Genomic DNA, 22,745 nt, shown 5'->3' with positions numbered 1-22,745 from the left:
TCCCCAAAATATTTAAGGTACAATAACTACTCATGTGCGCATTTTAAAGCATCAAAATGGTGGTTTTTTAATTCATCTTACCAAAAATTCAGAATAGACAATTAGGTTAATCAAGATACCAAATTTTCTGTAATATTTACTATACATTTATATAAATTTGACATTTTACCCTTCGCCATTCGAGCCCTTGCCGTATCATTGATGAGGGCTTAAAGCCTTAGCCATAGAAACTAGGGAAAATCCACCCTAAAATCGCCAAGAATTTTGCCAATAAAGCAAAAAAGATCCTTGTGAAAAAATTACATAATTTTGTACGGAAAACTAAGGCGTGTAAACTGGGGATGTCCTTGATCCTGGTCTTTGAAAATTAGCCTTTCTCTCCTTTCAAAATCATTCTTTTCGGAAACATTGTCTTCACTAAGTTTCTTTGCGCACTTATGATCATTTCTGTACACTGATTTCTGTACACTGACATTTCTTGCTAAACAATTCTGTAAACAGAGCTTATAGCTATGGACACGCTCCTATATACAGAAGACAAGTTCCAGTTCCAGCTTGTAAGGTCAAACAAGATGCTCAAATAACACAAAAGCAGTAAATTTCGCGGGTATAGATATCCCCATTGGTGGTGGTTTGCGCGTGGAAATCACCCATGTCCCCAATGTCCACAAAATTTTGTTTTTGTCAATGTGCTTTGTGATTCTTTAATAATTTTCTGTAAAATATTTATTATATGTTTATTATCATACGTATATGTATTTTTATTATCATATTATTATATGTATATTATACAATATTTATTATTTGACGGGGTGTGTATTCAGGGGCATCGTTTGGGAGGGGCAGGGGGGAGTGGCCGCTCCCCCTAATAATGTGGAAAAAAATTATTATATAGCCCATGCTCCTTGAATATCTGAAAGTAGACCCCCCTTGCCCCCCCTCCCCCAATGAAAATGTTGTAAATTCGCCCCTGGGTCTATTCAAGACGGAAAAAATTATTTCAATGTAAGCAAATTTCTTTGTGTCGATTTACTTGTTGTTGATAGTCATAAACACCTGCCTTCATAAATCATGTGAAAATTACTTTCGTTTGTAATTTAACTAAATTGCTTTTGAAGTAACATAAAAATTTTCCATATTTATGGGGCAAGTTCTATGTCAAGAATCTCTGATCTTCGCATTAATGACTGTTATTGATCAGTTGATTTAGTTGTTGCTAATCTATTAATGATTTGTGATCGATTTTGATAGATAAAAAAAGTGTCTATTATGCGCAGTTATCGGCTTAGGAAAAAAAGTAAGTTGTGCGGGGATGAGTCGGGTGGGTAGAAAATCTGAGTTTTACCTGCGGGTGTTTTGCAGTAAGGAACACTTTTTATGTCAATTTTCATACTGTTGGATCCAAAGAGGCGGGGAGGCTCCCCCTCCCCTAAGATTTTTATGGCGCCCTCTTTCTCTTTTTTTCTTTTTTTCACTCTTTCTATAATAAATTTGTTAATTCGGTCAAATATTGGCACCTTTGTCACATTCCCCACCCCCCAAGCTTTTGCTCATTGGCGCCCTTGTCACATTGCCCTCCCTCCCTAGGATTTTGCTCTAGATCTGCCCCTGAATTTCGAACACACTTCCACCGTGCCTAGATTGATTTTGACTCAAAACGTTGCAATCCTCAAACTATGCTCGAGTTAACTTAAAAAAAATATTTCACGTGTTTTAGCCAAATTTTACATAAACTACTGATACTGTTACTACTACTAATAACTCACGGCCTTTGTGATTAAGGGGTCATTTTTAAAGAATTGGAACATATTCGAACTTTAGCGTAAAGACCGAGGTATTGACTAGGGGGCGAATCCCCTAATATACTTATTAAAAATATATGAATATAGAAGTTCGTTGCGTAAGTTAATTCGTAACTTACGTATGTTTATTACTAATAAAAACGTTCGTAGATAAAATTAAACAATTTTCGAGAAAGCTATTTAACCAAAAAAGGTAAAATTAATGTGCAAATTTCGTTTTAATTATTCATGTACGGTGAACCAAAATCAAAACCTGCATTAATTCAAAAACGTTCAGAAATTAAATAAAAGTAAGGTGTGACAATAAAACTTAAAACGAACAGAAATTATTCTGTATATGAAAGGAGCTATTCCCTCCTCAACGCCTAGCTCTTTACGCTATAGTTTTTTTTTGTTTTAAAAAAGAGAGCTGTGAGAAAGAGTTTTTTATTTAATCTCCTATAGAGCTCGTCTAAATCCACTGCAAATGCAACAGTCGTGCTCACTGGCTCATATGTGATTTTTTGAGCCTTCTAAAATGGAAGATGCAAACGACCAGCCTAAGGTTTTAGATCACTAACAATTGATTGGTTATATCCGAATTTGCATACTCAAGTATTTTGGCCAAATTCAAGTTTTACTCTACGAAATATGAGAATTTGGTTTTTCGCTATGGCACGATCTATTTTGTTACTTAAAAAGGACATTGCCATTTCATTTCAAATGAGCCCTTTCTTGATGTTCCAAGACCACTGATTCGACATCCTCTTTTGTATGGAAAAAAAGTTCAAAGAGTTAGGTTGCAAAAAAATTGGGGTCTGAAATGCCACTAGTCAACCATTCATCTTGATATCCTCCCTAGAAGGGCTTGAATCAAAAGACGGGCTACCAAGGATAGTATCCCTTGGAAACCCAAACCGGTAAAGAAACTTGTTGTATTTCCTCTTGTAGGAGGCACCCATGTAAAAAATCTGATTGTCCTTTTTGTTGAAAGTAGGGACTTGTAAAGGTTCGGTCACTATTTTTGCACAATTGTAATTCTAATGCTATGATTTTTTTTGTATTGCAATTTAGATTCATTTTGAAAGGCTTCAACCTCTGTCTCAAAATTTTCTTCTTTTAGTTACAAATTACTGTTCAATTGAATTTGAATAAAATGTAAAATTTTCGGCGGCTCATTTCATTGGAATTTAAATCTCTAGCTATACGAAGTATAATCTTTACGAAATAGTCTGTTCAAAGTAAAGCATTGAAAAAAATATTAAGAAAATTAGGAACTTCTAGTGTCAGACTTCACTGAGCAATATTGATGTTTTTTAACTTATTTTGAAAACCGAGCACCGATGTATTTGGCGCCTTCAGACTTTGTAACTCTAAAATGGAAGGACCGGATCAATACGATCACTCCTGGCAAAAAAAGAAAAAGAAAAAATTAAAGACACGTAAACACGCATCTGTTTTGGGAAAATACAAAATTAAACCTTTCTTTTTATATGCGCTTCAGACATCATCTCATGGATAATCAGACATGCTGAATCTGATGGTGCATTTTCACCGAGATTGTCCCTTTTTTATTGTTTTCTTTCTTTTTCTAAAATTATGCATGCAATCTTATGTACTAGTAACTCTTGCACTTAAACTTCAAACTCAATAATTTCACCTATTTAGAATAAAAAGCTGATTTTTTTATGTAATGTTAACACTCACTACTGACAAGGGCTCCTCTCTACTTACTGTTCATTACCACGAACGATTTTTTTCCGACCTCATTTAGTGAAAATGATTGGGGAAAGTCCTGGATTAGAACTTGCCCCCTTCCCCTAATTAGAAATTGCTCCTTTTAAGGGTCAAAGCATATCGATCGGTAGGCAATCATGGGCGCAAGCATGTTGATATTCAAGTTTGATGTTATGCCTCCATAATTTTTTTGTAATCTCCTCCCTTCCTTTGGTTTCCTGAGGATTACTTTGTAACACCGTTTTGCAGGGGGAGGGGCAATTACCCCCCCCCCCTCCCCACCGGGTGCTCATTATGTTAACTAGAATGCATTGGTGGTCAAAATTTTGAATCTTTCTTTTCCTCGTGGTCATTATCCAGCCATCATTCCTTTGAGTGTTATTTTGCACAAACGATAGGTGGCTATTCTTTCGTAGGCTAAACTTTAGTGGTTCCCAACCGATTTTGAGCCATACTCCGCCTAGGAATTTCCAAAATACTGATGTCCCCCCCTCCCCCTGAATATTTAAATTTTGTAATTCGAAATTTAATGTGTATTCACCCGTTAAAGGGCCATTAACTTTTTTTAGGCAAATTTTATGCTGATGAAAAATATTGTCTGAATACAACACTTTTTATACAATGTACAACATCATTACAATACTATCATATGTTTTTTTGCTCTTTAAATGCATTTGAATGTGGTCTCTTCCACACGCAAAATGTTTTTTTTTTTTAATCAGAACTAAATTTCTGAAGCTGTGGTTCCAAACGTGAGGTTGAGGTCCCACCAGTAGGGCATGGTAATATTTTGGTGGGTTATGGGCAGTACGGGCACCCTTTGGCCAACTATATTTTAGAGCCTTAATCTTAAAAAAAAAAATTTTTATGTGAATGACATAACATTCAAATGCATTTAAAGATAATAAAAGATACATAATAACCATGCAATGATGTTATATATTGTATAAAATGTGTTGTATTCAGACAATATTCTTCTTTAGTGTAAAACATGCGTAGGGGACGACCCCAATAAAAGATACCAAGTTAATAGCCTTTTAAGCTTCCTTCAGATGAATTCATGTAAAATTTTGAATAACAAAATTTAAATATCACGAGTGGGGCATTTTAGAAATGCCTAGGTGGGCATGGCCCAAAATTGATTGAGAAACACTGCTCTAAAGTATAGTCAGCTGAAGGGTGCGCGGTCTGCCTGTGACCCACCAAAATATTCCTAAACTCCACCGGTGCGGCATGAGCCCCACGTTGGGAATCACGGGGCTAAAGCCACAGACAATATAGATGTATCATATACTTTTTTTTGTCTGTGGCGAAAGCCACCGTAGCTGCTTATTCCATACTGGACGAATACCAATCATTAATGTTCTCTTGCCAGAAATAATGGCATACTATCGCTCTGTCCTCTAGCTGTATTTTTCTTTCTCTCTCAATGCGCTTATGACGTAAAGTACGGGTATAAATATGGCACGAAAGAGTTTCGAGTATAACTAATTATAATCAGTCAAAAAATAGTATCAGTGTCAAATAGCTTGATTTTCTTCCCATTTTGATGTTATCTTTTTTTTTATTCCTCTGTAATTAATTTACCGGCCTCAGACGGTACTTATGTGCTTAGTGTCTAAGTGGATGGTTAATAGGCCATGAAGATGAACCGCGGTTTATTGTTTAACAAACGCCATCCTTTATTAATTAAGATATCAGAAAATCAGAAGAAATCATTGTTTGAGTCAAAATTCACTAATTCACGAGTTGAGTATGTTCACAGCAGTTTAGAGGGGGATTTATTGAAACTTCCAAAAAATTCACATCGAGCAAATAAGACTAAGCTTTATTTCGGTGCTAATCGCCATCGTCCTGAAGAAGAGTGCTCTGGAAAAATTGGTTTAAAGATCAACACAAGAGGTGTTGATAGTCCATCGCCCAAAAATGAGATACAATTTGAAATAGTGGAAACGCTTGATTACAGAAAGTTGTTTCTCAGGAAAAATCAGGAATCAAATCAACACGACAAACATCATTTGGCAACTGAAAGAGGTTTTATTGAGTCAGGGAGTCAGGATTATGGTAGCCTTACCTCAAATGTCTGGAAAAGCTATAATTGGGCCTCTGAAGAGGCCTCAACATACGGCTTAGACACCACTCTCACAAATTTAGAATTTATTAACGATTTTCTTGAAGAAGATACTGAACTGTTGGAATCTTCATACGTTCCGTCTGTGAAATTAAATGTGAGTATCACAATAAAATATCCATATTTTAAAAATTGAATTAGGTTGTTTCAATTTTTCTTTATTATCAATTGGATTATGAGTTCGGCAATCGATTTGAAGGTTCTAACAAATAAGCAATTTTGAACTGATAAGAAACAGTAAGTTCTAAATTTTATGATCCAAGTGGAAGCTAGGTCCCAGTTAGATACATTTTAAAAGAGCTACAATTTTTATTGTGCTCTTAGCACAATATGCTCTTAGCACATGGGTGCCCAAGGCAATTTTATAAGGATCTTTTAAGCTAAAGATCTTTCTGGGAAATAACTGCTACAGATTAGCTAGTAGGGCATATTCATGTTCTTCTATTAAAATCTGGCTTAGCATCTGCTTTTGTTCAATTTCCATGCCTCTCCAGTAGCTAAAATCGTGGGAGATAGTTTGTGCGAAAAATTTGTTTTCAAAATTCTACATCATGTAGATATACCTTAAAAACATAGCGAAAATGTAAAATTTTTGATGTGTTTATTAAAGTTTTTTTTGTAAAACCCCGAAAAAATATCCTTCACCCGAATAAAAATCTTGGATACAGCCTTGAAAATTATAATTCCCCGTAAAACTTAAGTGGAGCTAAGTGAAATTTTAGTAAGGCGTTAGTATAGAATTCTACAAGCTCGAGTCAGTTCATTTAAGGTAGTTCTGTAGATATATCTTGCAGAGTCTGTCAAGCATGAATTCCTGTTAGATCTTCAGATTTTTCAGGGGTAGAAAATAAAGGAGTTAACATAGGTTTCATCGGAAATAGGGCATTAAATAAATGTATTACTTCATACTCCCTTAAACTTTGCTACGAGATATGTGCCATTTGTCACATATGAAAAGACCCTTCCCCCTACTTGCGTCCCTGCTCTGACCCTATAAAGTTGTCACCAGAGGTGCCAATCCACGAACGTGTAGGGGTCCAAGAATTCTTTTTTGGTAAAGACATCAAAAGAAAGTATCTTTCAGGTCCTAGGGTGGCGGTGGTGGTGCGATTTTATTTCAATGAAAATTCGAAAACGTACTTTTTCAAAATCTAAGGGGGCCAAAATGTCATGGTTACTTTGATGAAAATAAAACCATGTAAATGACTGTTATTTTTCATTGGCCTTTTTAATTTAACTTAAAATTCCTGGTAGCAAAAACTTTGCCGTATCATCGTCACTTAACTTACGATTTTTTTGCATGAGAGGATATTAAAATTCGGTTACTTTGATTGTTACAGTTATTGTATTGACTTCAGTTGTTTTTTTTTACGTTAAATTCACTATTTGAGAAATTGAAGGTTGCTATGGCTGCAATTCACTTTCGATACCCATAACGGATAGCATTAGCGGGTATCTATTGTCCCAATTTTAAGGATGCTACGCTATTTGCGGACTAGCCTGCAAATCCGGCTTAGCTTTTCCATATATTTCCATCTGGGGCCCATCGAAAATCCGTCTGGCCGTTATTGGCGAGAAAAAGGAAGACTGGAAAGTGGTCATTAATGGAAATGATTTCTGGATAGTGTTTTTCAGCTCTGAATTAAAATGATTAAACTCGTGACTTTGATACATTTCCAATTCTAAGTTGTTTTTTTATATTTATTTTGTAATTAGTAGCCTCAAAAACGAATAGTGTGTTAAAACCTTGTAAAATTATGACCGAGGCTCAATGATTAATGCTAATGTAAGGAGAAACATTGATTGCAGCAATGGAAGTTTGCTAGATTTTGAAATGAGTGGCTTTTCGAGTCATAGCCCGTGGTATTTGCTTTTTACTAACTGGTCTTATATACCAGGTTTGCTTTCCATTGGCTATTTCTGACTAGCCTTTTTTGCTGCTGAGACATGGGTTGTCACAAATAACAAGTACAAAACAGCTTTATATAACTTTTGGTGTCGCATTTTGGCTGTCAACTTTTTTTTATTCAATCTGTATAGGCTAATGTATTTCACCTTTTAGTCTGAAATTGTGTAGTTGTGTCAGAATCAGGAACTTAAGGCTTCTGAAAATTGTGCATTTAAAAGGCCTGGGTTGTTGTTCCAGTCCGATCAATTCTTCCCCAAAAAGGACAATTTTTCTTAAGCCTTTGGGAAACTCTTTTGATTTTTTCTCTTTTTGTCGTGTTCCCAATGCTGCTAATTTAAGAGGATATTTATGTGCTTAAATTAAATAGAGGATCCGTGATTACTCTTGGAAATCATTAATTATTTGGTCCAAATTTGAGTGTTTAGCTGGCACTTATGTTTTAGCTTTGCCTCCCGATTTCACTCACGTGCTACTACCTTTACTCCTCTTGTCGCTAAAGTCACGGGTATTTTCACCCTTAGACGGGTGGGCTTTGCCTTACTCATCATCCTCATATCCCTGCTGCTTCATATACCTACCTCCACTTTCATGGAAGTCGCCTCAAGGGGAAGTATATTCATGATATCTCACATCTCTCCTCCTACGAAAACGTCTGCTGTAAGAGTAGATATTAAGCCTATCTTTTCTGTTTTCCGTTGTACCGTGCCGTCTTTTTTCGCAATTTTTCTTCTAGCTAAAGCTGAAGAGTATAATAATAATAATAATAATAATTTATTTTTAACCCGCTAAATTAACAAAAGCGGAGTATAGATATAAGAAAGAACAAAAAATGCATACAAAGCGACTAAATACACAGTAATACACAATAAAACACTAAATACGCAGTAAAAGCACAGCAAATACACAGTAAAAGCACGAAATTAAAGACGGAGGCGGACAAACCCATGATGAGCTGGGAGAGCCTTCACTGTCTGGGGGAAATTGTCACCAAGCCCAACAAGCTTTTCAAATATATCTGGAAGCCCAAAAACTGAGACAGGGTTACAGTTCCAGTACCACAGGGGCAAATACAGTAGAAAATATGAAATTATATGTTATTTGCTCCATACAAGTTACGGACGTGTTTTATTTTATCTAAAAATTTTCCCAAGAAAATTTCCCCTTTCCTCTTCTCTAAAAATTTCTTGTTATAATATCTGATCAAGAGTACTCACAAGAGGCCTTGGGTCCCTCCTTAAATCTATAAATAAATCCTAAAGGCTCCTTGCTATTTTGTATATATTCTAAATTATTTGATTGTTCTGTTACCTTTCTACCACCCCCCCCAGCCCCTAAGGGCTCTTTTTAACAAATGTGAACCATCTAAAACACATTCTTAACATTTTCATCTGATATACATTACAGTAACAACAAAAACAGAACACAACATAGAAATATTAACAGAGACAACAGCATATTCAACATCCTAGACAACAACATAAACAAAAGACATAGATAAACTAATACACGAAACAAAAGACAGAGATAAAGACATAGGATGCCTTTATGGAGCAAATATGACCTTAAATGGGTAAAATATGACTTTCCTTCTGGTTGTCCATTATTTGAATCCAAATAATAATAATAATAATTTAATTTTAACCCGCTAAGGTAACAAAAGCGGAGTATAAATAAAAGAAAAGAAAAAATACATACAAATCGACTAAATACACAGTAAAGACACTAACTCAATGAAGGAGGCGTACAAACCCATGATGAGCTGGGAGAGCCTTCACTGTCTGGGGGAGTTTGTCAGCAAGCTCAACTAGCTTTTCAGTTACATCTGGAAGCCCAAAAACTGAAACAAGGTTACGGTTCCGGTACCATGGAGGCAAATACAGTAGAAAACGCGAGAACCGAAAATAATAAGAACGTAATGACCGGGTATTTTTTCGCCCAAGAATGGGATAAACACCAGAAAGGAACAAAATTGAATGATCAGTAAAAACAGAATACAATTTAGCAAGGGTCTTCCTACTGTATTTCCCCCGATTGGCAACAATTTTGGAATAAGATACTTGGATCTTTTTCTTACAATTCGCCACGGCTTGTTCTCGGAGAGATTTAAGATTTTTAGCAATGTTTATACCCAACCACCGAAAAGAAGAAACACATGGGACAGAAAAAGAAGCGCAATCTAAAGGCGAGTTACAATTACTTTTAAACGAAAGATATTCACATTTAGAGAAATTCAGTGATAGACCAATCTTACTAAGGTTTGTTGCAACTGTAGATACAGAAACAGAAAGACCTTTTCTAGTCCTACTAATTAGAAGTATATCATCAGCATACGCTATGTAAGAAAGATTAATCGCCTGAAAAATACAAGTGGTTGGGATAGAAGATAAAACAGAAAAAATGCAAAGTTTAAAGATAGAAGGGGAAAGGACAGCACCTTGTCTGACACCACGCCGAACCGGAATTTTAGAATCGGAAATAACCCCTTCAGCTTTTATTCGTAGAAAAGAATTGGCATACCAATAACGAAGGAGAGAAACCAGAGAAAGATTAATGCCATGACTAAAAAGGGAAAACAGAGCTTGTGAGTGGACGACGCTGTCAAAAGCCTTGGAAAGGTCCAAGGCGCAAAGATGGAGCTCATATCCCTTTTTAGTCGCATCGATAAGAAGATTAATTAGAACTCGATGGGCTTGCTGGCACCCCACCCCAGACGAAAATCCAAGCTGATTTTCACCAAAATGTGCACTCGATATGGACGGAAGAAGAACATATTCAAAAACTTTACTGAGATTGCATGACACAGTTATTGGCCGATACGACGAGCAATCGCTAGGAGGTTTTCCTCTTTTAAGAATTGATGTTACAGACCCACATAGGAAGCTATCCGGTACCGCAGACGCACACAAGCACATTTGAAAAAGCAACTGCAGGTGTTGAAAAAGAAGTGGGCAATCAACTTTTAAATGGTTGGCAGAAATGCCATCACAATCGAGGGAATTTGATTTCAACCTTTTTACTTCCTGCTGAACCACAGAGAGCTCAACAGACAAAATCTGAGTTTGGCTCAGCGATACGGGAAGTGCGGCAATGAGAAGTTTCGAAAAAACCGAATGGACATGATAATTCACTCAACTAAAAACTTTACTGTAATAACTATGCCATCCACCGGCACTAATCGGGCTTGTAGCAAAAGAATCATCAAGTTTTTCAGAATTAATTACCTTTTGCCAATCAGATTTACTTAACGGGAAATTCGATATTTTTGATTTAGTCGAGCGCAGGTATTTTTTATATTCTAATTTTGTCTTTTGCTTTATTTGATGAATAACCCCTTCAGACGGACGACCACAAGAAACCCAAATCCGCAACCAAAACTTTGCTTTATTTTTAATCGATTTCAATTCAGGATCCCACGACCACTCCGGTTTACGCGTGTTTCGCCTGACTCGCTCCTGTGGTACAGCGGTCAATTCAGCTGTTTTAAGGCAAGATACTAATTTTAGATAATAATCATTTAGAGTATTTTTATCATTTGAAGACTTACAACTAAGCTGTAGAAGGTGGAAAGGAACTTGAATTGTAGCAAGTAGCATAGCTAGCGTAGAAATATACAGCGATAAATTTATCTTATTCCAATTTCGACGGAAAACCCATCTTCGTCCTGCTTGTAAAGCATTACGATTAGTACAAATCGGTATTTGAAAAACAAACGAAATCGGTAGGTGATCTAAATCGCAATGATCTTCATGAACAGTTACAGTAGAAACGGGTAGGCCCGGAGAACAAACAACATGATCAATATTACTTTGACTACCGGAATGATGAAGATAAGAATATATACAAGTTTTTTCAACCAGCTTAAACTGCGGCAGCGAATCAAATATCAAATCCGAGCGAATATTCGATGACAGCAGGTCAGCGTTAAAGTCTCCAGCGATCAAAAAACGATAACCTTGATTTGAGACGGATTCCAAAAGTTTCTGTAATACACTGCAAGTCTTAGCGAATCTGTTAAGAGACTGAACCGATTTTCTGTCACAAGGCAAGTAAACATTTACGATCACTAAATCGTTAATCCGCACGGCCAAAATGTTAGGATCACTGTGAAAAAGCACAGGCGAGTAGCAAGCAACACTATTTCGGTTCAATATACAAGCAAGCCCACCCGACGGCCGTCCGAAAGTAGTTCGTGCCGCCGATACGAAAACGACGTGATTAGCACTTCTTTTTAGCAGGTTTGTATTAGCCGACGATAATAAGTGTTCTTGCAAACAGACAATGTCATAGTTACATGCAAGTTCGTCAATAACATGCTCTTTTCTTCTGGTACCATTTATGTTGTACGAGACAGCTGAAAGGGACTGCATCATTTTCGGGCACTACTCGAAACGCGAGACTTGAGCACTGGACATTTCAAACTAAAGGATGTATGATCACCGTTGCAGTTCGCACATTTGGGGCTATTTTGGCAAGGCGTTTCCTTAGTGGCAGTATGATTACCGGCACAACGAGCACATTTATCAACAGGACTGGTGCAATCCTTCATCATGTGATCTGGGGATCGGCATTTGAAGCAGCAACGGGGTACACTGATGAAATCGTACACACGGAATATTTCGTAACCTATTTTCAGGCCGTTCTTGATGGCATTGCCTTTTGCGAATGTATCCGAAAACTCTAGCTTAATTGTTTGTGAAGAGCCGAAACGAGTGGCTTCAATCACACCAGGGTACGAATTTAGTCCAGCAATGTCAAAATCCTCAGGGATACCTCTAGCAATCCCAAGGTGACGCTTAAGCACAGTTTTAGTGGTAGCACCCGATGCGGCTGCACTAATCGAATTGCAGAAATCCGAAATAACAGATTTCTCAATGTTGACATACAACTTGTCACCTCGTGGGCGGACACTGGAAACTGACTTGTGACCTGACAATTGGTCTAAGAATTCCTTTCGACTTTTGGGGTTGCAAACTGTTTGCGGAAGGTTTGAAACAATCACTGTAGCATGGCTACTCGATAGTGAAGAAGCAGCATCCCCAGGCTGGGGTAGCGGTGGAAAATTGGCTGAATAAGACTCGAACTGATTGGATATATTGGTATTGGTTTTTATATCAATATCTTGACTCATATTTCTATTCTCTTATCAAACAGGGTCAACTACCCTTCTCCACAAAGTCTGATATATACGTCCCGGATATTAGTTCTTCTGACATAACAAATTATCGCCAATTCGCTACTATATAATCCCATATTAGGAAGGTTACCTAGCATTCCAAAGAATCACGTGACAAATCCTCCCTAAATCATCATGCAAATTAGTTCTGAATACTAGGTACACAATCAATAAATCTCTGAACTTTCTAAACCGCCCGTGCAGAGCATAAATATACTTGTTTATATATTTATACTGTACGCCTGTGGAAAAACAACTAATGTTGTGTATTATACTTCAACATGCGTTAAGAGTTCGCCTAAAATTCACGTCCTCTTATAGGTTAAAACGCCTGTAGCGTATGATTTCCAGCTACATGTCATCAAAAGAAAACCACCGCTATGACATTCCTCATCTCCTTTGGAAATATCTTCGAAAAAGCTGTCACCTTCAGCTTTCAACAACATACCCCCAACATATCTTGGGTTAAGGAATAACCAATCGCAGCATATAGAAAACAAAATCACTTAGATTATCAACCTGTGCACTCATGCCGCACAAACTTAAACATAATTCAGCAATAACTTAACATGAACTGAACCCTAACACCCTAACATGAACGAAGAGGTGAAAACCTATCAAAACATTCAGAAGAAACAATTATCGGTGATCCTCTGAAAGTCAATTTCCCAGCATCCAGAGAGTAAAATAATTTTTTGAAAAGGTTCACGGGTATGACGACTCATTCAAAAAATATTGTAGCTATGAGCCAATGATTTTTTTTTGTAGAATCCAAGGTTTAAAAAATCAACACATTTAAAGGGGTGACGGCAAGGCCGTATCCAGGGGGGGGGCTACACGGTTTGAACTCCCCCCCCCCGAAATTTTTGACCGAGTCGAAAATAAGTCGAAAATTAGTAAAACCTAGGTAAAAATCAGTAAAATTAGTCGAAAACTGAGTCAAAAATTAGTACCCCCCCCCCCGAAAAAAATCCTGGATCACCGTGATGGAGAACAAACTGATTTAAAAGGGGGGAAGAACATTTAAAAGGGCAACAGAATAGGAATCTATATAAAGAAAATATAGTTTGTTTAATGAGAGAGAGCGAGAGAGGAAAGCGTTTTGTTGTTGACCCACTGAAAATTTTTTTATTCTGTAAATCCTTGTGGAACTTAGAATCTGTTCACGTTCAAGTGGCGGGCTAAATAAAAAGATATTGTGTATACCCTGGCTATGATGGTGGCATGTATGCAACATCTTGAGAACGGGCCGGAGTAGCGATATTAACTGTCAGAGATTGTTGGTGGGGTCCAATTGGATCTTGAGTTTTGACTCTTAGGAAGGGCGAAATAAATGGAGTGTTCAAAGACGTTTTGTCTCAGATCCTGCTTAAAGATTTTTAACAATAAGTCCGTGTGAGACTTATAATTTATCCACGGTGAAACACCTAGTCAATGGGAATGCCCAGGTGATCAAACTATGTATCAGGAATGTTTTCGTATGGCTTTGAAGGATCGACTTAACACTTTCAGGGACTGTCAGTGGGGACCAATGGTCCATGGCTTTGACCAAAGATAGAGGTCAGAGACAGGGCTCTTTAGGATGTTTTTTCTCCTATTCACCTTGACGCATATGCAGTATGAGACCCTTTGGGACTTTATTCACAATAAAGTAGCGCGATGTACCGAAAGACACCATTAGTGCGAGTGTAACTTGTTTTATTCATGATGAAGTAGTGTGGCAAGTTAAGAAAAAGTGTAATAGTACAGGTAATCAAAATAGCCTATCTGCAATATTTCGAGAATGGTTTGGGGATCCAGTCTATCTTTTTAGGGAGCACTGGAGAAGCCTTTGGACCTTAAATTCTCATTTGAAAGGAGTTCATGGAGGAAAGACGGTAAATATTGCTCTTTCAGGTCATTCCAATCGTTTTCCGCTATGAGTTTCTGCGGAGTTCAGAATCTATGAACGGGAAGTGGCCAGGTAAATCAAAGAAAGTGTGCATACCCTGTTTATCAAAATAACGTATTTATAATATCTCGAAAACGGCTTGGGGAATTGAGTTCAAGCTTTAAAGTAGTGTTTATGTAGGAAAGGGGCTCTTCAATTCAGAAACAAAAATTGAAGCTGCTTTGTTTGTATAGAATGGTGACATTCATTCGCAAACTTGACTTGACTTACTTGACTTAAGGCTCCTGCCGAGGGTTCGGCGTAGAGAACGATGAGACTAGGCGCCTCCAGGTTGACCTATCGCTTGCCAGGATCGCAGCTTCTTCCACCGGGATGTGGGCTTGGGTGAGGAATTCATCGGCTTTGTCTTTCCACCTAGTGTGTGGGCGTCCTCTGGGTCGTTTCCATCCGTGTAGGGTGGGGTCGAAGTCAAATGCAACCCGTGCTGGGGCGTCGCGTGCCATGCAAAGGAGGTGGCCGTACCACCGAACAGTACGCTGGGCAAGCTGCGTTGAGAAAGGAGTTTGAGCCGTACGTGATAGGAGAGTCTGGTTGCTAACGAGGTCAGTCCAGTGAAGTCTTTCGATTCTTCGGAGATGTTTCGTCTGAGCGACATCGACGGCGCTGAGGATAGATTTGGCAGCTGGCCACGTCTCCGCTCGATACAGCAGGACGGTGCGGACTGACGCATTGTAGATGCGCATTTTGGTAAATCGGCTTATGTTTGGCTTTCGCCAGATGCTGCTAAGCCTCCCAACAAGTGCTGAAGCCTTGGCAATTCGAGATGTAAGCTCTTTTGTGATCAAGCCATCATTCGACAGAATAGAACCCAGGTAAGTGAAGTCTTCAACCACATCTACTCGGTTGCTTCCGATGTTGACTTCCTTTACAGTAGAACAGGACGTGGGGGGCTCAAGGAGCATAAATTTGGTTTTCTGCCAGTTGATCTTCAGGCCAACTTTCAAGGCTTCTTTTGAGAGCACCTGGAGAGCTTTGGTGATCTTTTCGACGGTGCTCGCAACTAGCGCTATGTTGTCGGCGAAGTCAGCATCAGAGAGTACCCGGTCTCCGAATTGAAGGCGATTCATCGTGCTGGCCATAACATGGTCTATGACGCAGTTGAAAAGCTCAGGAGCGGCGGCACAACCTTGCCGGACGCTAGTCTTCACCGCGAATGTGGGACTGCGTCTTCCATTGACTTGCACGCAGCTTTCTGTATCCTCATACAGCTTTTCAAAAAGTGAGCAATATTTATTGGGCAGACCCATAGTTCTTAGTATCAGCCAAAGTGAACGGCGATCAACAGAATCGAAGGCAGCCTTAAAGTCCAAAAGTTCATTCGCAAACAGTTCACCTTATTTGTTTTTCTCTAATAGACTTGAAACTTGCAGGATACGTATGGTCAAGTAAACTTTCATAGAAACCAAATAATTATAGTTTGGTTTTATCGATGTAATGCAAAAATTTGGTAACGAAATTCTATTTCTTCACTAAATTGATTCTAATTCGATTGGCTTAAATTTACAAGGCTTGAAGACTTAAACAGGAGATACTTGTCGTGAGGGTGAATGAAGGTAAAGACGCTGTGGCCTTTAGAAGTCTCAGGGAGCAGTAATTACACTCAATGAATGAACTAGTTAGCAGAGGTAGCGAGTTACCGAAATTATTGAACTTTTTTAAGTTTTGTGAGTTCAAGGTGCAAGAATAGGTTTAAAAATTATGTTAAGGAGAATAAGTCGCTGACGCTAAAAATAAGTGGAGATGAAAAAGTTATGCTGGATAACGAGATGATTGATCAACTAGACAGTTTTACTTGCCTTGGTAGTATTAGCAGTAAAAACTCTGGGTGCAGTGAAGATGTTAAAATTACAATAGCCAAGGCTCAGAGTGTTTCTTCACTGTTGAAAATATTTTGAAAGAATAGAAAGATAAATGTAAGAACCTAAATTAGAATATTGGAAGCTACAATGATGTAAGTGGCCAGGTATGGTTCTAAGTATGGACGCTCCGAAAAACGGAGGAAGATTTGCTAGATGTTTTCCAGAGAAATTGCCTACAGATTATTTTGGGTACCCGACTGACTGAACGTGTCTCAAACAGCAGGCTGTCTGTACGAAAAGTTCCCGTTTTCTAGGGTTATAAAGAGAGAAAGGTTGAGGTGGTTAGGGCACGTTCTGCGAATGATGGATGACAGATTGCAAAAGAGTTTCCTTTTTGGATAACCGTCTAGGGGTAAATGAAAAACAGGTCGCCCCCGGTTGGGTGGGGGGATGTCATAAAGAAAGCTTTAAAGGAAATAGGAACTTCCGGGGAGGGTGTAAAGAGGGAGGCTTTGAATAGATCGAGATGGAGGAGGAGCATGTAGTAGTAATAGTACTAGTAATTCCACTCAATTTTAGTAGCTTCTGTTACTTGAAAGTTTGATTAGCGTTTAACTTTATGTCTGGGCTTTTAGGTTTTAATTTACTTCCACTTTTCTTTCAATTAGTTAAAAAAAAAGCTTTCGAAAAAAGAAGTTTTTCAGAGAAAAGTAAAGATTCATATTAAACTTAAGACCAGCAAAAATAAATTCCTATAATAATTCGAAGTCAAAACGACCAGAATATATCTTTTGCTTAATTGATTACAAAGAAACAACGAAGGCATCAGTTGGGAAAATGAATTAGCCAACATAAGATTGGTAGAATTTGAGGCAAATTGAATAGCTTAATTTTATACTGACGCCATATGGTGTTTAAAGGATATAAAACGTAATTACTAATAAACAACCTTAACAGTATTGCATAAATTGTGTGGTCAGTTCTCACTCAACTACTGTTATAGTAAAGACGTGTATGAAAATATTCTGCCTCAAATGAAAATACATATATATGGTAATTCCGTACATGCTGACACAAAAAGTACAATCAAGTGTACGTTATCAAAATCAACGCCTGATTTAAATATCGAAGAAGGTATTTATAATTTGCCTCGTGTTAACGCTGGATCTATATCTTCTCTTGAAAATTCTTTGAGTTGTTCTTCGTTACCTGACAAAAATTGTGATTTGAAAGACAACTGGAGAAAAACAGTCACAACCACCAAAGACCACAACAACTATGAGTGGCAAACGAGCACAGAATCGCCAATTCTAGCCGATAAGGCGAGGTTAAAATTTCAAATGACTAAGCGGAGAGCTCCAAAACCACCCGTAAGATTTCATTATTTATATTATTGGTGTGTATCCTGTTTTTTTTTTTTTTTTTTTTTTTTTTTTTTTTTTTTTTTTTTTTTAATAGGAAAAGGGTGCACACCACTTGGTGTAAACAACTATTTCGGCTCAAAGAGGACTAAACTGTCATTGAGGAAGAATTTTGAGGTAGACAATTGATCATCAACTATTAGAAAGCTGTATAAAAATTCTCCCAGTTTCAGGGGTCATTATACCACACGGAGAAAGTCTGGATTGTCTTTTGGGAGATGGAGGGTTCTGAAGTCTAAGAACAATTGAAATTTTTAGATCCAGATTGCTAAACTTTCTGCGAGAGCTGGATTCAAAAAAATCTGGGGAGGCGGGGGATTTAATTCCTGGCTCTGCTTCAGTTGAAGGAATATATGTGGATTAATTTGAATTAAATATCGGTGTTGGGGATATTACAGTACCTCTCTTACTGTGGAAATGTTACTTTTAACTGGAATAATTTGTGTTAAAAAACCGAACTTGAGTTGAGTGTATATATTATGGGTTGAATATGGGTTACAACCACCGTGGTGTTTTTGTGATGCACTTTGGAGTAAAAAATCATTAATATATCCGGAGTTCTGTTTCAAATTATTTTTATATAACAAGAACAAGGCTCTGGAAACTATTTAGCAGTCATATGTAATATACGCATTTTTATTATGGGTTTTGTAAGTGAAACATAGTATTCCTGAGAATTTTTAACGTTTAAACACTCATCAGTTGAGAAACTATTCACCTAAGGCCCTTCGTAACAATAACAAAAAGTAAAACGGTTCGGCACAGGACTTACAGTCCTCACCAGGGGGGGAGTTGGTCTGATTTTCTCGGCCCTTAAGCCAGGACAACAACTCTTTCTCATTATTAAAACGTTTTATTTTACACTGAAAACAAATAAACCTAAATTAGCCTTGGGTGTCCAAGTATTATTGTACAAAAATTAAATATTAGTTTAAAGAACAAGGACAAGTGAGGGAAGGGTTTGAGGAAAGAAAGCCTCCCTCATATTTAGTAAGATAGCCCTGAATATATTTCAGAAACGAATGTAATTTGAAAAAAATCTTTTGTTAATGGACACAAAAAACGACGTTAAAACACAAAGTGGGCAGAATCTGTCATGAGGATACTTCTACCCTCACCCTCTTTCTACGTTCGGTTTCCACAGTAAAGTTAATTTTTTTTTTTTCCCTTTGCTCCAAGAATGAATGCTCTTACGCGAGAGTAATGTGGTGAATTGTTGAATTGTCTTCAACAAAATGCCTTTAGAGAAGAATGGTTTGTTTATTCGGATTTGCTTTAAGGTCATACGATCAAACAGTTCACGGTAGCAAACTGTAAGAAAGGATGGGCTCGGTCAAATAGTAACCGAAACTCTAAAAAACGAAGTTTTGATAACAATTGTTTATTTCAAAAGGATTGGCTCCAAATATATAAAATTCATTAAGTTTAATGTTGTCCATCAAAAGCTACGAGCCTGAGAAAACTTGCCTGATTTTTAAAAAAAGGGGGAAACATCCCTAATCATTGGTGTGATCTCAATTTGAGGGAGGTAGGAGGTAGAACCATAGGCTTACCACTATATTTCCAAAAGGACTCGTGTTGGATCCTTTAGTGTCATCGCCAAAATTAGAAAGATATCTTGTTTTAATTGTTATTATGTACATTTAAGAAAAAAACGAGGGAGGTAGTAAAAAAAATTGAGGGAGGTAGGAGGTAGAACCATAGACTTAACACTATATTTCCAGAAGGACTCGTGTTGGGTTCTTTAGTGTCATCGCCAAAGTTAGAAAGATATCTTGTTTTAAGCGCTATTATATACATTTAAGAAAAAAAAACGAGAAATAATTATTTAGAAAAGTTGTTCTTGCGGAATCGAATAGTGAAGTTGAAAGTTAAATTAACAAACAAATATCGTTTCGCAGACTATCGCAAGAAAACTTTTTTTTAATAGTTGAGTTAAGTAGCCTAGCTCCCCTTTTATTTAGTACTCAGTGCATTTTATTTTTTTCTTTATTTTTTTTTAATAGAATATGTTCAGATCTTAACCTAACTTATGGCCTTTTTCTTTTTCAGCTCTACATCTACCTTTGTATGTATATATTTATTTTTTCTTGCTTGATATTTTCCTCTACAAACATGTGAGTATACTCTGTCTTTTTTTACTTTAAGAACATGGTGGCAACATTATATTAGTTTCTTCAATTAAATATTCTTAAGGTATTTAGAATAAAGTCAAAGTCAATACATAAATGCATTGACTTTATAATGAGTAAAGTCAATACATAAATGTATTGGATTCATAAGTACATATATTTATTTTTCATTATAGCCATTGGACTCGTCAATAATTGACCACCTGCAGGCTTCTAACGATGTGCGCTCCTGTTTTGCCCCTGCAAACATAATTGAGGACAGTCAGGCAATAAGATGTGCAGAATTTCACCCATCTGGAAAATTCTATGGCGTCGGATCAAATTCCCGGACTTTAAGAGTTTTTGACTATCCAAAAATATCTGAGTTGAGGTAAAACTATCTATAAGTCTATTCAACAGAAGCGTATCTATTTTTATGCTTCTTTTTTGATTAATGGGTTCGATTCGATTAATTTCATCCATCTGGAAAATTCTATGATGTCGGATCAAATTCCCGGACTTTACGAGTTTTTGACTATCCAAAAACATCCGAGTTGAGGTAAAATTATCTTTAAGGTGTATTCAATAGAAGCTTATCTGTTTTTATGCTTCTTTTTGATTAATGGGTTCGATTCGATTAATTTCATCCATCTGGAAAATTCTATGATGTCGGATCAAATTCCCGGACTTTACGAGTTTTTGACTATCCAAAAACATCCGAGTTGAGGTAAAATTATCTTTAAGGTGTATTCAATAGAAGCTTATCTGTTTTTATGCTTCTTTTTGATTAATGGGTTCGATTCGATTAATTTCATCCATCTGGAAAATTCTATGATGTCGGATCAAATTCCCGGACTTTAAGAGTTTTTGACTATCCAAAAATATCCGAGTTGAGGTAAAATTACCTTTAAGGTGTATTCAGTAGAAGCTTATCTACTTTAATGCTTGTTCTTCGATTAAATGGGAAGGGTCTGATCTGAGCGTAGCCACTTATTTTACAGGGCTTCCTTTTTTGTATGTTTTCCTACCATTCACTGGATTTGGAAGACTGGGTATGAGGCTCAACTTGGCAAAGCATTTAATATGAGGCTGAATGTGAGATTAAACTAGAAAAGAGTGGTAACATTTCTTCGGTCACTCTCTTTTTGAACTAAAGTATAATATGAACTATTTTAATGAAAAAAAGTATAATCTTTAATAGTGGTAAATAAAAAAAAACAAGTTTTTTTTACTGAAAGTAAGGAGCGACATTAAAACTTATAACGAACAGAAATTATTCCGTATATAAAAGAGGCTGTCCCCTCCTCAACACCTCGCTCTTTACGCTAAAGTTTTCTATTGTTTAAAAAAATTTAGGTTTTGATGTTGCTCCTTACTTTCAGTTGAAAAACTTTTTTTTATATTTAAGTTCTTGTCCTTTTTTTAAGTTATGGTGGGAAATCCGACGCCCCCTTCATATCAATGTCCCTTCTCCCATGAAACTTCCTCCATGGAAAGATCCTCCCACTTGTACCCCGACCCCCCCCCCACTACCAGAAAAAATCCCCAGTGAAAACGTCTGTATACTTCCCAATAACCAATACTATATGTAAACATTTGGCAAAGCTCATAACTTGCAGCCCTTCCCTCGGGGACTGGGGGGGGGGGATCAATTATAATCAAAGACATAGCTATAATATTTTCCGACCGTGCTGAACAAAATGGCTATCTCAAAATTTTGATCGGGTGACTTTGGGGAAAAAATGAGCGTGGGAGGGAGCCTATTTGCCCTCCATTTTTTTTGTTCACTTAAAAAGGGCACTAGGACTTTTGATCTCCGTTCGAAGGAACCCTTCCGCGATATTCCAGGACCACTGGGTTGATACGATCACCCCTGGAAAAAACAACAACAAAAAAAACAAATAAACACGCATCCGTGATCTTTCTTATGGGAAAAAATACAAAATTCCACAGTTTTGCAGATAGGAGCTTGTAACCTCTACTGTAGGGTTTTCTGATATGCTGAATCTGATGGTGTGATTTTCATTAAGGTTGTAGGACTCTTAGGGGGTGCTTCCCCTTTGTTTCGAAAATAAGGCGAATTTTCTCAGGCGCTTAACTTTTGATGGGTAATACTAAACTTGATGAAATATTTGAAATCAGCATAAAAATTATTTGTTATATATTATATTTGAAATCAGCATAAAAATCTGATTATTTTTATGTATCTATCGAAATCAAAATTCCGATTGAGCCGGATCGCTCCTTACTAATAGTTCGTTACTACGAACTGTTTGATATGATTTCAAATGAGAACCGATAATATATTGAGAATTATGTTCCTACTTTGCCTATTTTTTTATTATCTGTTCTAACACGAATTTTGCAGTAAGCATTTTAAATATGTGTACTTTTTTTCCAACATATTTTTGGAATGGAGCGACTCTTTTACAGGCAAAATTAGGACTTAGAGTCTCAACAACCTTGACAACGTTTCCTACATTGTATAATAATTTTCTCCTTTTTCTTCTTTCTTAATAAGGACAAAGTTCTTACACAATATCTCATTTTGGTCACTAAATCTCCGCGGTCGGTGCATCAGATAAGAAAATGAAGATTTAATTTCTCCCAAATAATCTTGTATTTAATGTTTTTATAGTTACCTTTCAGCAATTTTCAGGACCCATAAGCTCTGCCTTCCCCTTTACGTTTTATGGTCCAGCTTTAGGGAATGGGTAAATATCTCATGGCTA

At 37.1% G+C, this 22,745-nt stretch overlaps 1 protein-coding gene across 1 annotated transcript in view; it reads left to right on the top strand.

Moving 5' to 3' along the window:
* Window positions 1-22,745, top strand: part of LOC148956957 (WD repeat-containing protein 47) — a 116,186-nt gene that overhangs the window by 64,237 nt on the left and 29,204 nt on the right. The window contains exon 7 of the mRNA XM_089087925.1: window positions 20,211-20,404. Within this exon, the coding sequence (XP_088944051.1) occupies window positions 20,211-20,404 (194 nt within the window). The remainder of the gene's footprint in view (window positions 1-20,210; window positions 20,405-22,745) is intronic.

This window comes from Artemia sp. Qi Xiang Cuo, chromosome 1, assembly GCF_049724085.1.
Source record: "Artemia sp. Qi Xiang Cuo chromosome 1, ASM4972408v1, whole genome shotgun sequence".
NCBI lineage: Eukaryota > Metazoa > Arthropoda > Branchiopoda > Anostraca > Artemiidae > Artemia > Artemia sp. Qi Xiang Cuo.
The sequence above is the reverse complement of the archived record's forward strand: the minus strand, read 5'-3'. Positions and strand labels throughout refer to the sequence as shown.